The 13,061-nt window shown below is 57.6% G+C and overlaps 1 protein-coding gene across 5 annotated transcripts in view; it reads right to left on the bottom strand.

Moving 5' to 3' along the window:
- The window catches only part of NTN1 (netrin 1), a 176,624-nt gene that overhangs the window by 54,651 nt on the left and 108,912 nt on the right, over positions 1-13,061 (bottom strand). For all 5 annotated transcript variants that reach the window (XM_078067914.1, XM_078067912.1, XM_078067917.1 and 2 more), the window contains exon 3: positions 5,380-5,568. In XM_078067914.1, coding sequence (XP_077924040.1) covers positions 5,380-5,568 — 189 coding nt within the window. The remainder of the gene's footprint in view (positions 1-5,379; positions 5,569-13,061) is intronic.

Here is a 13,061-nt window from a genome sequence, read left to right as displayed (position 1 = left end):
ATGGAGCTGGCTCTTCCGTGGGGGAATTTCCTCTCCTTCCGACTTTCCCTCTCCCCCGTGAGTGCTAGGCCAGATCGGCCCCGACAGAGCCCACTCCTTGTGTTGTGGGCTCTACCCTCTAAGCTGGGAGCTGTTGCAGCCACTGAGTGCCTTCCTCCCTAAGATGGCCATGCTTTTCCCTGCACTCCCAACATGATCACAGACCAGAAGTAAATGTCACATGGGACCCACAGAACAAAGGGCACTCCTGAGGTTTTTAGGCTTTAGTAGCCTCCCTGGACATCATCTTAGAGTCAGGAAGCAGTGTGGGATCCCAGGTTCCTAGCTGCGGTGTGACTAAACCCTCAAATGAGAGGGAGACAAACCATGAGAAACTCTTAACTCTAGGAAACAAACTGAGGATTGCTGGAGGAGAGGTGGGGGGGGATGGGGTAACTGGGTGATGGGCATTAAGGAGGGCACGTGATGTGATGAGTACTGGGTTTGGCTTTTTTTTAAAAAAAAGGTTTTATTTATTTGACAGAGAGAAAGAGAGCAAGCACAAGCACGGGGAGTGGCAAGCAGAGGGAGAAGGAGAAGCAGGCTCCCCACGGAGCAGGGAGCCCAATGTGGGGCTTGATCCCAGGATACTGGGATCATGACCTGAGCCAAAGGCAGACGCCTAACTGACTGAGCCACCCAGGCACCCCAAGCACTGGGTTTTATAAACAACTGATGGATTATGGAACTCTACATCTGAAATTAATGACGTACTATATGTTGGCTAATTGAATTTAAATTAAAAAAATAACATTGGAATTAAAAGGAACTTCAAAAATTAAAAAAAAAAAAAAAACCCTCAAATGATCCAATCTAGCTTGCACGCATGCAAGCATGTGCACACACACACACACACACACACACACACACAATCTAGCTGTGATAACCATTCAATCCTATGCCTTCCTCTGCACACTAGATCATCAGGATGCACCAGCTAAGCTCCCAGCCTGCAAAATATAATTTAAAAAAAAATTTTTTAAACAGGGGCGCCTGGGTGGCTCAGTCGTTAAGCGTCTGCCTCCGGCTTAGGTCATGATCCCCCTGGGTCCTGGAATCAAGCCCCATGTCCAGCTCTCTGCTCAGCGGGAAGCCTGCTTCTCCCTCTCCCGCTCCCCCTGCTTGTGTTCCCTTTCTCACTGTCAAATAAATAAATAAAACCCTAAAAAGAAAAAAATTTTTAAACAATCCCATCCCACCCAATTTCCATCAAGAGAGCCTTAAAAAAACATTTAAATTCATTGACAATAAATCCCCCCCCCCGCCCCCCCTTCTCATCACCTGCACTCCTTATTCCCCAAGTGCTTGGGTCTCATCTGGACTCATTCATTGAAACGGAATCTCTTGGGGGTGTCAGATTTTCAAATCTCCAGGAGATTCCCAAGGGCAGCCAAGGGCGAGAACCAGTTAGAGAGAAATAGACCGAGGATGCCCTTTAGTGAAGGTCGGGAATCGAGGTGGAGAAAGACATGGGGAGCCCCACACAGTGGTCAGGGGGCCCGAGGGGGCGCCCTGAGGTGTCCACTTCCTCCCTGAGCTCTGACAGAGCTGCTGGAAGAAACGGGGTGGCTGGGAGCCTCGGGCGTGCACTGGGCAAGACAGCCAGGACCAGTGCCTGCCTCTGCCGGCCACCGCCTGCATCTTCCGAGCACCCGGACACCTTCTTGGCGGCCTGCATTTCGGCCATGCTGACCGTGGCCTTGAAGGGGTGGGGTGCCGGATGCAGTGGTTAATTTCTTAACTCTCATCGCGATTCGGTTCACGGGAGACTCCCGGAATGTCTTTATCCATCACAGATGGTTTGGGAAGATGATAAATTAATATCGTTCAAATAGAGACATGGCTAGAATGGTCAAATAGCACCGTCTTCTTTGCAGGCCCCAAAGAGAAAAAGAGCCCCCGAGTCCATAAAGAAGACAAATGGTAAACAAAACCGCCTATCTTTTGACAGATTCCAGGACGAGTATCGCTCACCAACCATTCTGCGGAGAAAAGGGAGAGATTCATCTCATCGGACTTTGTATAGGACAACAGCCCGCGCCATAATGAGGCCTTCCCAGTGCTGGGAAATCGCGCTGAATAGGCGCGGGCTGCAGCCGCCTGCGTCCCTGGGCACGTTTATTACAGCCCTTTGTATGCACCAGCCCGGCCAGCCCCGGGTTGGTTCTAAACCAGGGGAGGGGAGAAAGAACCCAACGAATTTGTTGCTATGAAACTTCCCCAATAACGTTTGGAATCCGATGCCCTTGCTCCAAGCTGTTCTTGTCTGGGTCCACCCCTGCTCTAAATTGAGCAAGGTCGGGAGCCCAGCCAATCGCCAGCAGGGCCTGGGTGGCCTCAGCCCCCTGCCTGGGGCTCCTCCCCAGGCCCTGGGAAGTCAAGGGTAAAGAGGGCCCCAGTGGCCATTCCCAAGCACCCTCGGGTCAACTGCCAACTTGAGTCAAGAGCCTCTGCCAGTTGTCCCAGTTCCCCAGTGAAATGTCTCTGAAACAGAGCAAAGAAGGACATAACCGAAGGCTACAATGGGGCTCTCCCGAGGTCAGCCCCAGGAGGCCGGGGCCTGGGGTGGCTGCATGCCTAGGGGACTGCAGAAGCCTCTGAGCGCAACCCACCAGAGATCAAAATGCTGGGGCCAAATGCTTCCAGCAAAGGAGACGTTTCCTGAAACCGACCTACCCTGGGAAGACAAGGCAAACGGACGGACTCCGTGGGGGTGGGATGGGGACAGAGAGACTACCATCTGAAGACCTCAAGGGTATAAAGCCCTCTCTGCTGGCGTCTGACCTCCTACAGCTGGTCTCCCCACGCCTCCCCAAGATCTCAGGGTCTCCATTTGGTGGGAAATGTCCCATGGGGAAACAGAGGATTCAGAGTTCCCACTCGCCCCGAGGGGTTGACACCAGAAAAAAGAGAGCACAAGGGGAAAGATCTAGAACCTTCTGCACCGAAGGCAGGACCTTTCAGGTCACGTTCCTCTTGCTCACCAATCAGAGAACAGATCGTTCAGGCAGTGTCTTTCCTCGCCAATCAGGACGCAGGACCCGCCAGGTGAGGTCTTCCCTCGCCAATCAGGACGCAGGACCCGCCAGGTAGGGTCTTTCCTCGCCAATCAGGTGGTAGGATCCTTGAAGCACTGTCTTTCCCCGCCAGGCAGGAGGTACCGCCGAGGCCCGCCCCCACCTGCCATGTTTCCCTGGCAGGACACGCAGGCGTCCTTCCGCGCAGAATCTGTCCTCACGTTTCTCTCCTCCTCGGGCCCTTCCCTCAGGGTCCCACCAAGGCTGGGGGCAACTGCTGTCCAAGGCTCCGAGGGACGACAGAGCCACCAAGGCCAGCCACAGGGTTTGAAGGAAGAAGGCAGGCCTGTCCCGCCTGGAAACCAGCAGAGTGGGAAAGCCCCAGAGGACAACCTGCAGGTTCCTAGGACCCGGTGGCTTCCTGACATCTCAGCCTGAGCCAGGAGAGGCCACAGGTGGCTCTTGCATCATTCTGCATGCAACAGAGGAGAGGGAGGGGAGGCAAAGGGCAAGATGACCAGGCTCTGCTCCCTCCTGCCTCTCCAGGGGACGTGCCTTTCCTGCTGTGACGGTGCATGACCACTGCCCTTCCATGCCCAGCCGAGACCCCCTCAACCACGGACACAGGGCTGCCCACCTGAGTGGCCCCTGCTAATTAAAATTCCCTTGCCAAATCCCCAAGAAAGCTACGTGCAACCCGTTGTTTGCAACTCCTTGGCTTTGATTTCTCTGTAAAGGGAAGACAACAGGCGAAGAAGGGGCTGGATACCTTCCAAGTACGGTCTCTGAAAACCCAAAGCCCTCTCTCTCTCCCCGGTCATGCTCCTGCTCATGCCTTCCTGCCACCAGAGGTGTTTCTGGGTCCCTTGGCTCAGGCCACCTTGAGGTCGGTTGGTCGGTTCCTGCTCCAAGTCTCCCCGGGGGAGTCTCACCTTGATTCTCTGGTTTGGGATGTGGAAATCGCCGAGCTACCTTTAGGAGTAAACTTCTCTTGACAACCACCAGAGGCAGCCTTAAGTCCACAGATCTGGGAGGACAGCTCTGTTTGTGTCTGGGGAACCACCCGATTCATCCCCGTTCCTGTGGCACCGAAGGGATCCCCCCCGGAGGAGACAGGCTGGAAACCTGTTTCGTTTTGGAGAAAAGTATTCTCCACCAGCAGGGCCGGCTTCATGGGCCCGATGCTCGGAAGGACACGCGCTTGGTGGAAGCTCTGCTTGCTGCCATTTAAAAATTCTTAGCAATTCCTGAGCAAGGCCCGTGTTTTCATTTTGCACTGAGGCCACGAGTCCTGTAGGCGGTGGTACCCACGAGTGCCCGACATCGTGCAGATTTCCTGATAAGAAGATACTCTGGCTTCATCCAAAGGCTAGGCAGTGCCCACCGACCGGTTTCTGGACCGCAGCTCCTCATCTGAGCCTGAGCCTGACAAGGCTAGGGTCTTGCCCGTGTCAGGGTCTACACGGGTCTGTGTCAGGACCCCGATCATGCTGGATGGTGGCCCCAAGAGCCCTCGGAGAGAAATCTCTTCTTGGGAAGCCATGCTTACAGCAAGCCCTGCCTCTAGGCCTCAAGTTTTAGACACGGACAGCCCCGGTTCCTGGAATTCCCAAAAGCAAATGTGGGGTGGGAGGCCCCCAGGTCTCCCCCCGACAACAGCACTGAGTTCCCTGGCATTTCAACAGCTCCTCTGAGTCACCTGACCATGGCTTCATTTTTGTGAGGGGAGCGGGGGAAACACAACAGCGGAAAAGTGAAAACACTCGTGCTCGCTCCAGCAAACGAAAAGAGTCTCCGGTCTCCCTTTAATTTTTTTTTTTTTTTTTGTCCTCAGAAGGAAAGCTATTTGCAGGTGGATTAAATGTTCCTTCTGAGACCCTGCCCCCGGAGCCGCTGACCTCACTGGGACCGTGACCGTGCGTGTCTTTGTGAGCGCCGGGGGTGGGGGCATGGGGCGGGGGGCGCGCACACATCCAGAGAAATACGTCTGCGTGGTCTGGGTAAGAGAGGGCCCTTTGTGCCGCCGGAAGCCCGGTGAACATGACCCCCGCCCTGTGGTATGCACCACACCTGTGCAGGCGGGGAGGCAGCCGGCCGGGGGCGGGGGCCCCGCACCCGCGCAGGGATCACACCTTCTCCTTTCTTCTCCTTAAGGCCGTGGCTCCATCGCCCCTTTGTTTCGGCTTACGCCCCCACATACCGGGGCGGCCGTGCGGGCGCCGCGGTGCCGGTCAAGGCCGGGGTGCGTGGGGACGCAAGGCAAAGCGGGAGGACAGAGGAGGGGACAGGAGGACCGGGTTCGCGAGGCGCCGCCCCTGCCTACCTTTGCAGGCCTTGCGGTGGGTGACGGGCTTGCCCATGTCGCGGTAGTAGCCCTCCTTGCAGTAATGGCAGTGGCGGCCCGCCGTGTTGTGGCGGCAGTTGAGACAGACGCCCCCGCTCTTGCGCCCCGACAGCTTGTACAGCTCCATGTTGAAGCGGCAGCGCCGGGCATGCAGGTTGCAGTTACAGGCTGCGGGAGGCAGGGAGAGACGTCAGGCCGCGGCAAGGGAGGGACTGTCCCCAGCTTCCCCCAGCTCCGCTGCTGGACCGCAGGAGAGACTGTCCCCAGCTTCCCCCCATGTCCACTGCTGGACCCCAGGAGAGACTGTCCCCAGCTTCCCCCCAGCTCCGCTGCTGGACCCCAGGAGACACTGTCCCCAGCTCCCCCCCAGCTCCGCTGCTGGACCCCAGGAGACACTGTCCCCAGCTCCCCCCAGCTCCGCTGCTGGACCCCAGGAGAGACTGTCCCCAGCTTTCCCCCAGCTCCGCTGCTGGACCCCAGGAGAGACTGTCCCCAGCTTCCCCCCGTGTCCACTGCTGGACCGCAGGAGAGACTATCCCCAGCTTCCCCCCATGTCCACTGCTGGACCCCAGGAGACACTGTCCCCAGCTTCCCCCCATGTCCACTGCTGGACCGCAGGAGAGACTGTCCCCAGCTTCCCCCCATGTCCACTGCTGGACCCCAGGAGAGACTGTCCCCAGCTTCCCCCCAGCTCCGCTGCTGGACCCCAGGAGACACTGTCCCCAGCTCCCCCCAGCTCCGCTGCTGGACTCCAGGAGAGACTGTCCCCAGCTTCCCCCCAGCTCTGCTGCTGGACCCCAGGAGACACTGTCCCCAGCTTCCCCCCATGTCCACTGCTGGACCGCAGGAGAGACTATCCCCAGCTTCCCCCCATGTCCACTGCTGGACCCCAGGAGAGACTGTCCCCAGCTTTCCCCCATGTCCACTGCTGGACTGCAGGAGAGACTGTCCCCAGCTTCCCCCAGCTCTGCTGCTGGACCCCAGGAGACACTGTCCCCAGCTTCCCCCCATGTCCACTGCTGGACCGCAGGAGAGACTGTCCCCAGCTTCCCCCCAGCTCCGCTGCTGGACCCCAGGAGAGACTGTCCCCAGCTTCCCCCCATGTCCACTGCTGGACCGCAGGAGAGACTGTCCCCAGCTTCCCCCCATGTCCACTGCTGGACCGCAGGAGAGACTGTCCCCAGCTTCCCCCCATGTCCACTGCTGGACCCCAGGAGAGACTGTCCCCAGCTTCCCCCCATGTCCACTGCTGGACCCCAGGAGAGACTGTCCCCAGCTTCCCCCCAGCTCCGCTGCTGGACCCCAGGAGACACTGTCCCCAGCTCCCCCCCAGCTCCGCTGCTGGACCCCAGGAGACACTGTCCCCAGCTCCCCCCAGCTCCGCTGCTGGACCCCAGGAGAGACTGTCCCCAGCTTTCCCCCAGCTCCGCTGCTGGACCCCAGGAGAGACTGTCCCCAGCTTCCCCCCGTGTCCACTGCTGGACCGCAGGAGAGACTATCCCCAGCTTCCCCCCATGTCCACTGCTGGACCCCAGGAGACACTGTCCCCAGCTTCCCCCCATGTCCACTGCTGGACCGCAGGAGAGACTGTCCCCAGCTTCCCCCCATGTCCACTGCTGGACCCCAGGAGAGACTGTCCCCAGCTTCCCCCCAGCTCTGCTGCTGGACCCCAGGAGACACTGTCCCCAGCTTCCCCCCATGTCCACTGCTGGACCGCAGGAGAGACTATCCCCAGCTTCCCCCCATGTCCACTGCTGGACCCCAGGAGAGACTGTCCCCAGCTTTCCCCCATGTCCACTGCTGGACTGCAGGAGAGACTGTCCCCAGCTTCCCCCAGCTCTGCTGCTGGACCCCAGGAGACACTGTCCCCAGCTTCCCCCCATGTCCACTGCTGGACCGCAGGAGAGACTGTCCCCAGCTTCCCCCCAGCTCCGCTGCTGGACCCCAGGAGAGACTGTCCCCAGCTTCCCCCCATGTCCACTGCTGGACCCCAGGAGAGACTGTCCCCAGCTTCTCCCCAGCTCTGCTGCTGGACCGCAGGAGAGACTGTCCCCAGCTTCCCCCCAGCTCCACTGCTGGACCCCAGAGAGACTGTCCCCAGCTTCCTCCCATGTCCACTGCTGGACCCCAGGAGAGACTGTCCCCAGCTTCTCCCCAGCTCCACTGCTGGACCTCAGGAGAGACTGTCCCTAGCTTCCCCCCAGCTCCGCTGCTGGACCCCAGGAGAGACTGTCCCCAGCTCCCCCCAGCTCCACTGCTGGACCGCAGGAGAGACTGTCCCCAGCTTCCCCCCAGCTCCGCTGCTGGACCCCAGGAGAGACTGTCCCCAGCTTCCCCCCGTGTCCACTGCTGGACTGCAGGAGAGACTGTCCCCAGCCTCCCCCCAGCTCCGCTGCTGGACCCCAGGAGAGACTGTCCCCAGCTTCCCCCCATGTCCACTGCTGGACCCCAGGAGACACTGTCCCCAGCTTCCCCCAGCTCTGCTGATGGACCCCAGGAGACACTGTCCCCAGCTTCCCCCCATGTCCACTGCAGGACCACAGGAGAGACTGTCCCCAGCTTCCCCCCCAGCTCCACTGCTGGACCGCAGGAGAGACTGTCCCTAGCCTCCCCCCAGCTCCGCTGCTGCAACCAGGAGAGACTGTCCCCAGCTTCCCCCCATGTCCACTGCTGGACCCCAAGAGACACTGTCCCCAGCCTCCTCCCAGCTCTGCTGCTGGAACCAGGAGAGACTGTCCCCAGCCTCCCTCCATGTCCACAGCTGGACCCCAGGAGAGAATGTCCCCAGCTTCCCCCCAGCTCTGCTGCTGGACCCCAGGAGAGACTGTCCCCAGCCTCCCCGCAGCTCCGCCTCTGGACCCCAGGAGAGACTGTCCCCAGCCTCCCCCCAGCTCCGCTGCTGGACCCCAGGAGAGACTGTCCCCAGCTCCCCCCAGCTCCGCTGCTGGACCGCAGGAGAGACTGTCCCCAGCTTCCCCCCAGCTCCACTGCTGGACCGCAGGAGAGACTGTCCCCAGCCTCCCCCCAGCTCCACTGCTGGACCCCAGGAGAGACTGTCCCCAGCTTCACCCCGTGTCCACTGCTGGACCCCAGGAGAGACTGTCCCCAGCCTCCCCCCATGTCCACTGCTGGACCCCAGGAGAGACTGTCCCCAGCCTCCCCCCATGTCCACTGCTGGACCCAGGAGACACTGTCCCCATCCTCCCCCCAGCTCTGCTGCTGGAACCAGGAGAGACTGTCCCCAGCCTCCCTCCATGTCCACGGCTGGACCCCAGGAGAGACTGTCCCCAGCTTCCCCCCAGCCCGCTGCTGGACCCCAGGAGAGACTGTCCCCAGCTTCCCCCATGTCCACTGCTGGACCCCAGGAGAGACTGTCCCCAGCCTCCCCCCAGCTCCACTGCTGGACCCCAGGAGAGACTGTCCCCAGCTTCCCCCCCATGTCCACTGCTGGACCGCAGTCCTTCCCCGGGAGCTTCTCCTTGGCTCCCCTGTCTGCACTCAGAAGCACCTACTAGCCACCCAGCAGCCAAGGGCTCTGCTCCCCTCTCATAGGGAGACTGTTCATTTCCATCCCCCAAGCTGCCGGCCCGCACCCCCCATCACACACACACACACACACACACACACACACACACACACGCACGCACCTTAAAGTTGGGAGGTGGGGCTGGCATCCTCCTTGTGCCCCAATCCTGCTTGCGAGGGACCCAGTGGTGTTCCTCCCCCCATTCATATGCAGAGGCCCTACCCCAGCAGCTGTGAACAGGCCTGTGTTTGGGGACATGGCCTTTACAGAGCTGATTACATCAAAATGAGGCTCTGAGGGTGGGCCCTCCTCCAATCTGACTGGAGTCCTTATAAGAAGAGGCAGTTTGCACACACAGGGGCGCACACACACAGAGGAGAGGTGGTCTGCAAGCCAAGCAGAGAGGCCCTGGGAGAAGCCAACCCTGCTGACACCTTGACCTTGGACTTCCAGCTCCAGAACCGTGAGAAAGACATGTGTGTTGGTTAAGCCCCCAGCTTGAGGTTTTCGGTGACAGCAGCCTGAGCAGACTCCTGCATTGTTTCCAGGGCTTTCTGCTCTGCACCAGCACACTGCCCCCTCCCTTGAGCTCGGCCACCAGGCTGTCTTCTCCTGCGGCCGCTCCACAAGCCACCGAGGGCTCAGGGGCCGGCTGCACCAGCTTCCATCCCACCTTCTCCTCGGGCATCCTCCTCATCTGGTTTCCCTCCTGCCCAGCCCTGCTTCCCTTCCCACGGCCACCGCCACCAGAGCAGGAGTTCTGGGCTCCAATCTGAGGATGTCCATCACCAGCTGAAAGTCTTTCAATGGCCCTCCCGTTTTTTCCTCTGGGTAAAATCTAAGTCGGTTGTCACACGCTCGGGGCCCCAAATAAGCTGGTCCTGCTTCTCTCCACACCCTCTCCTTAGCTCTGCTCACCGCCCCCCCGCCTTGCTCTGATGCTTGAGCGGTCCCCAGCTTTTTTCAGCTTCTAGAACATGCCATGCATACGTGAGGACCCCTCACCTGCCCCCTCCATGGCTTGTCAGACGGTCTCCTCCCCAGACCCCTCCTCATCTGCTTGCATCCTTCTCATCCTCCACGCCTTGGTGTCAAATATTGGTCCTGACCCACCTTCCTTCCACCCCCCACCCCCAACCCGGGCATCCCGCGTGGCCCCCTCAGACCACCCCGTGTTGCCCATGACCTGCTTCTGTGGGCTCCGACCTCTAGGATAACTCCAGCTTCCATCTGGTCTACTCTTGCTCCCTCTTCAACATACTTCGCCTGCTTTTGTGCTAAGTTTGTTTCAAATCGCATTTTATGTAATGTCTAAAGAAATGCTTAGTGCCAGACACTTGATAAACAAAAGCAGAAAAGAGAGGAAAAAAACGCACTCAGATTTGCAGCAACCACTGTTAACACAGGGGTCGTCCCTTGCAGGCTTTAATTAACGTTTGCTCAGCTGTGGAGCTCCGTCATTCTTTCCTACAAACGTGGATCATACTCGTGCATCTCCCTCCGTGGCCTATTTTCCCAGGATGATGAACATCTTTTAATGCCAGATACTGTTCTGCATGATTGTGAAAGGCTGTCTAGTCTCCCCTGTACGCATGTGCGCAATGGGCTCTTTGGAATCCCCAGTGGGTGCATTTCAAAGCCGGGCCTCCCCAGGGGCTGGGCAGTTAAGTTGTTTTGGGTTTGTCACTATTACAAACAACACCAACGGTAACCACTTTTGGACCTGCGCATTTGTGCTCTGCTCTGATGGCATGCCTGGGGTAACTTCTGGATCCGCGTATGTTTAACTCAGGATCCAAACTGCTGAACTGCCCTGGAGAAAGGCAGTCCTAGCTTCCAGGCCCTCCCAGCAGAATCTGAGAGCTACTGTCTCACCACATCCTCGAAGAAAACAACAGGACCCATTTGCTATCAGTACTCTTTATTTTTCATCTCTGCCAATTCGTCTGGAAAACACACACACACACATTTTAATTTGTGTGTCTTTGGTTACCATGAGGTTGGACATTTCCCCATATGTTTGTTTTTCTTTATATATTTTTTTCTTTTGTGCATTGCCTGTTCATGCCATTTGCCCACTTTTCAAATAAGGTGGTTTTTTTTTTTTTTCTTACAACGTCTAATGCTCTTATAAATGATGGATTAAAAACTATGTGTCTTTTCTATCACACAAGCTGCACAAATTTGTACCAGCTCTGTGTTCATTTATTACTTTTGTGATTAAAAATTATACATTTGCCTCTTTAACTTTTCTCTCTGACGTTACAAGTTTCTTTAGATGTTCTTGCTAGAGGCACGCCCATTAATCATTCAGCTGACAAGCAGAGAAGAACGGGGCTTAAGGGCAGGCACTGTGGGGGCCACAGGAGGAAAGGTTCAGTTCACACCTGAGTCTGGAAACAACTGGAAGGTAAATTAGGCCACAGAATGATTCCTGAGAGCCTCACCAAGGGTCTCTCAGCACCTCCAGCCTCTGGCTCAGCCTCGCCTGTCCACTAGCACAAGGGACCGTCACACAAACATACGCACATCCACTGTCCCTTTGGACTCACTCAGCCAGACGAGGATGCTGCGGGCCGCTCAGGGTTAAGTGACCCACCAGCCCAGGACCGCCAAGGCAGTAAATAGGGGGCCCAGGACTGGAACCCAGGTCTTCTGGCTCCTGGCCCACTACCCTAGAGGAAAGGACCCACATCCCTGGAAGGAACAGTGGGGACTACAGCACAGAATCTGGACCTTTCCTATGGGCATAGAAGTCACAGGGCCTGGCCCACCTGCCTAGGGACAGGGATCTGGGAAGATCACTCAAGTCTGGCTTCCTTAAGGCTCTCTTGTACCAGGAAAAGCCTCACTAGTAGCATCTTCTGGTCTTTCTTGGAGGCAGATGCTCACCCTGTGTCCTCCTCTGTAAAGACAGTGCCAGGTGTCCCCCAAGCTCCCAATGGGGCTGCCTGACCTCTGAGCCCCTCCAGGGAGCTCAGCGCGCCCCCTTCCCCATCCCAAGGGGAACCCCTGGGTGATATCTCTCTTCCATATGCACCTTACACCAACAAAAGTTCTTCCCAAACAACCGGTCACACAAAAGAAAGCTCAGAGGCCAAACTTCAAAAGGCAGGGCTCCCCTCCCTCCCACCTCCTCTTGGAGCTGTCAGGGGACATCAAGTGGCAATTGCCCATGCTCAGGCTTCTGCAAAGTATTTTACAGCTTGTTTTCTTTTCTCTGTGTTTTATTTTCTCTACACAAATGGAAAAATGCACCAGGCAAAGCAGCCCCCATCTGGGTCCCTCGGCTCCACACAGAGATGTCACCCCACTCCCAGCTGGGCCCCAGCCTCTTCCTCAAAAAGACACCTTAATCCCTCATGCCTTCCTGTTTATCTCCTGCCTCTCTTGGAGGCAAAAATATTGGGTATTAGTTTCATTATCAGATTTCAAGGAGGGAAGGAAAGGATAGCTTTGTGAGAACAGAGAGGTCAGCCTGGGGGAGAAGGGGGCAGGGGGCAGCACAACTTCTGAGGAACCTCCATGAGCCAGGGCCAGGAGCCCTGCAGGCTCTGCATCCTGTCCAGGGGTCCCCCAGCCACCCAGAGAGAGCTGGTTTGGTCTGGACCCCAAGCTCCATCCATGCCCTCCTTTCCCCACCGCCCCAGCTGGTTCAATTCAACACACACCTGAGTGCTCTAGCTACATGCCAGGCCCTATGCCACAGGCCATGAGGGAGACAGGGATGGACGATGCATCCTCAACTGTCCAGGGGCTCCCTGTCTGACAGAAGGAGGGGGCAGATGAGGGCTCTCGGCAGCAAGCTTTCAGATAAAGTAGGATAAATGCTCTCCTGAGTTGTGCCAGTTCCTTGACTACAGGACAGTGTTTGCCCTTACATCCTCCAACCCAAAGCACATCTCAATACGTTTTCATTATACAAATAAGAAAGAGCAAAAGTAAGAAAGTCAGAAAGTAGATGATGGATGGCTGAGTGGGTGGGTGAATGGATGAATAGGTGGATGGATGGATGGATGGATGGATGGATGGATGGATGGATGGATGGATGGATGAGTGGGTGTGTGAGTGGGTGGATGGGTGGCTGGCTGGCTGGCTGGATGAGTGGGTATGTGAGTGGATGGATGGACAGATG

Source organism: Halichoerus grypus, chromosome 2, assembly GCF_964656455.1.
Source record: "Halichoerus grypus chromosome 2, mHalGry1.hap1.1, whole genome shotgun sequence".
Lineage (NCBI taxonomy): Eukaryota > Metazoa > Chordata > Mammalia > Carnivora > Phocidae > Halichoerus > Halichoerus grypus.
This window is presented reverse-complemented; position numbering and strand designations above follow the sequence as displayed.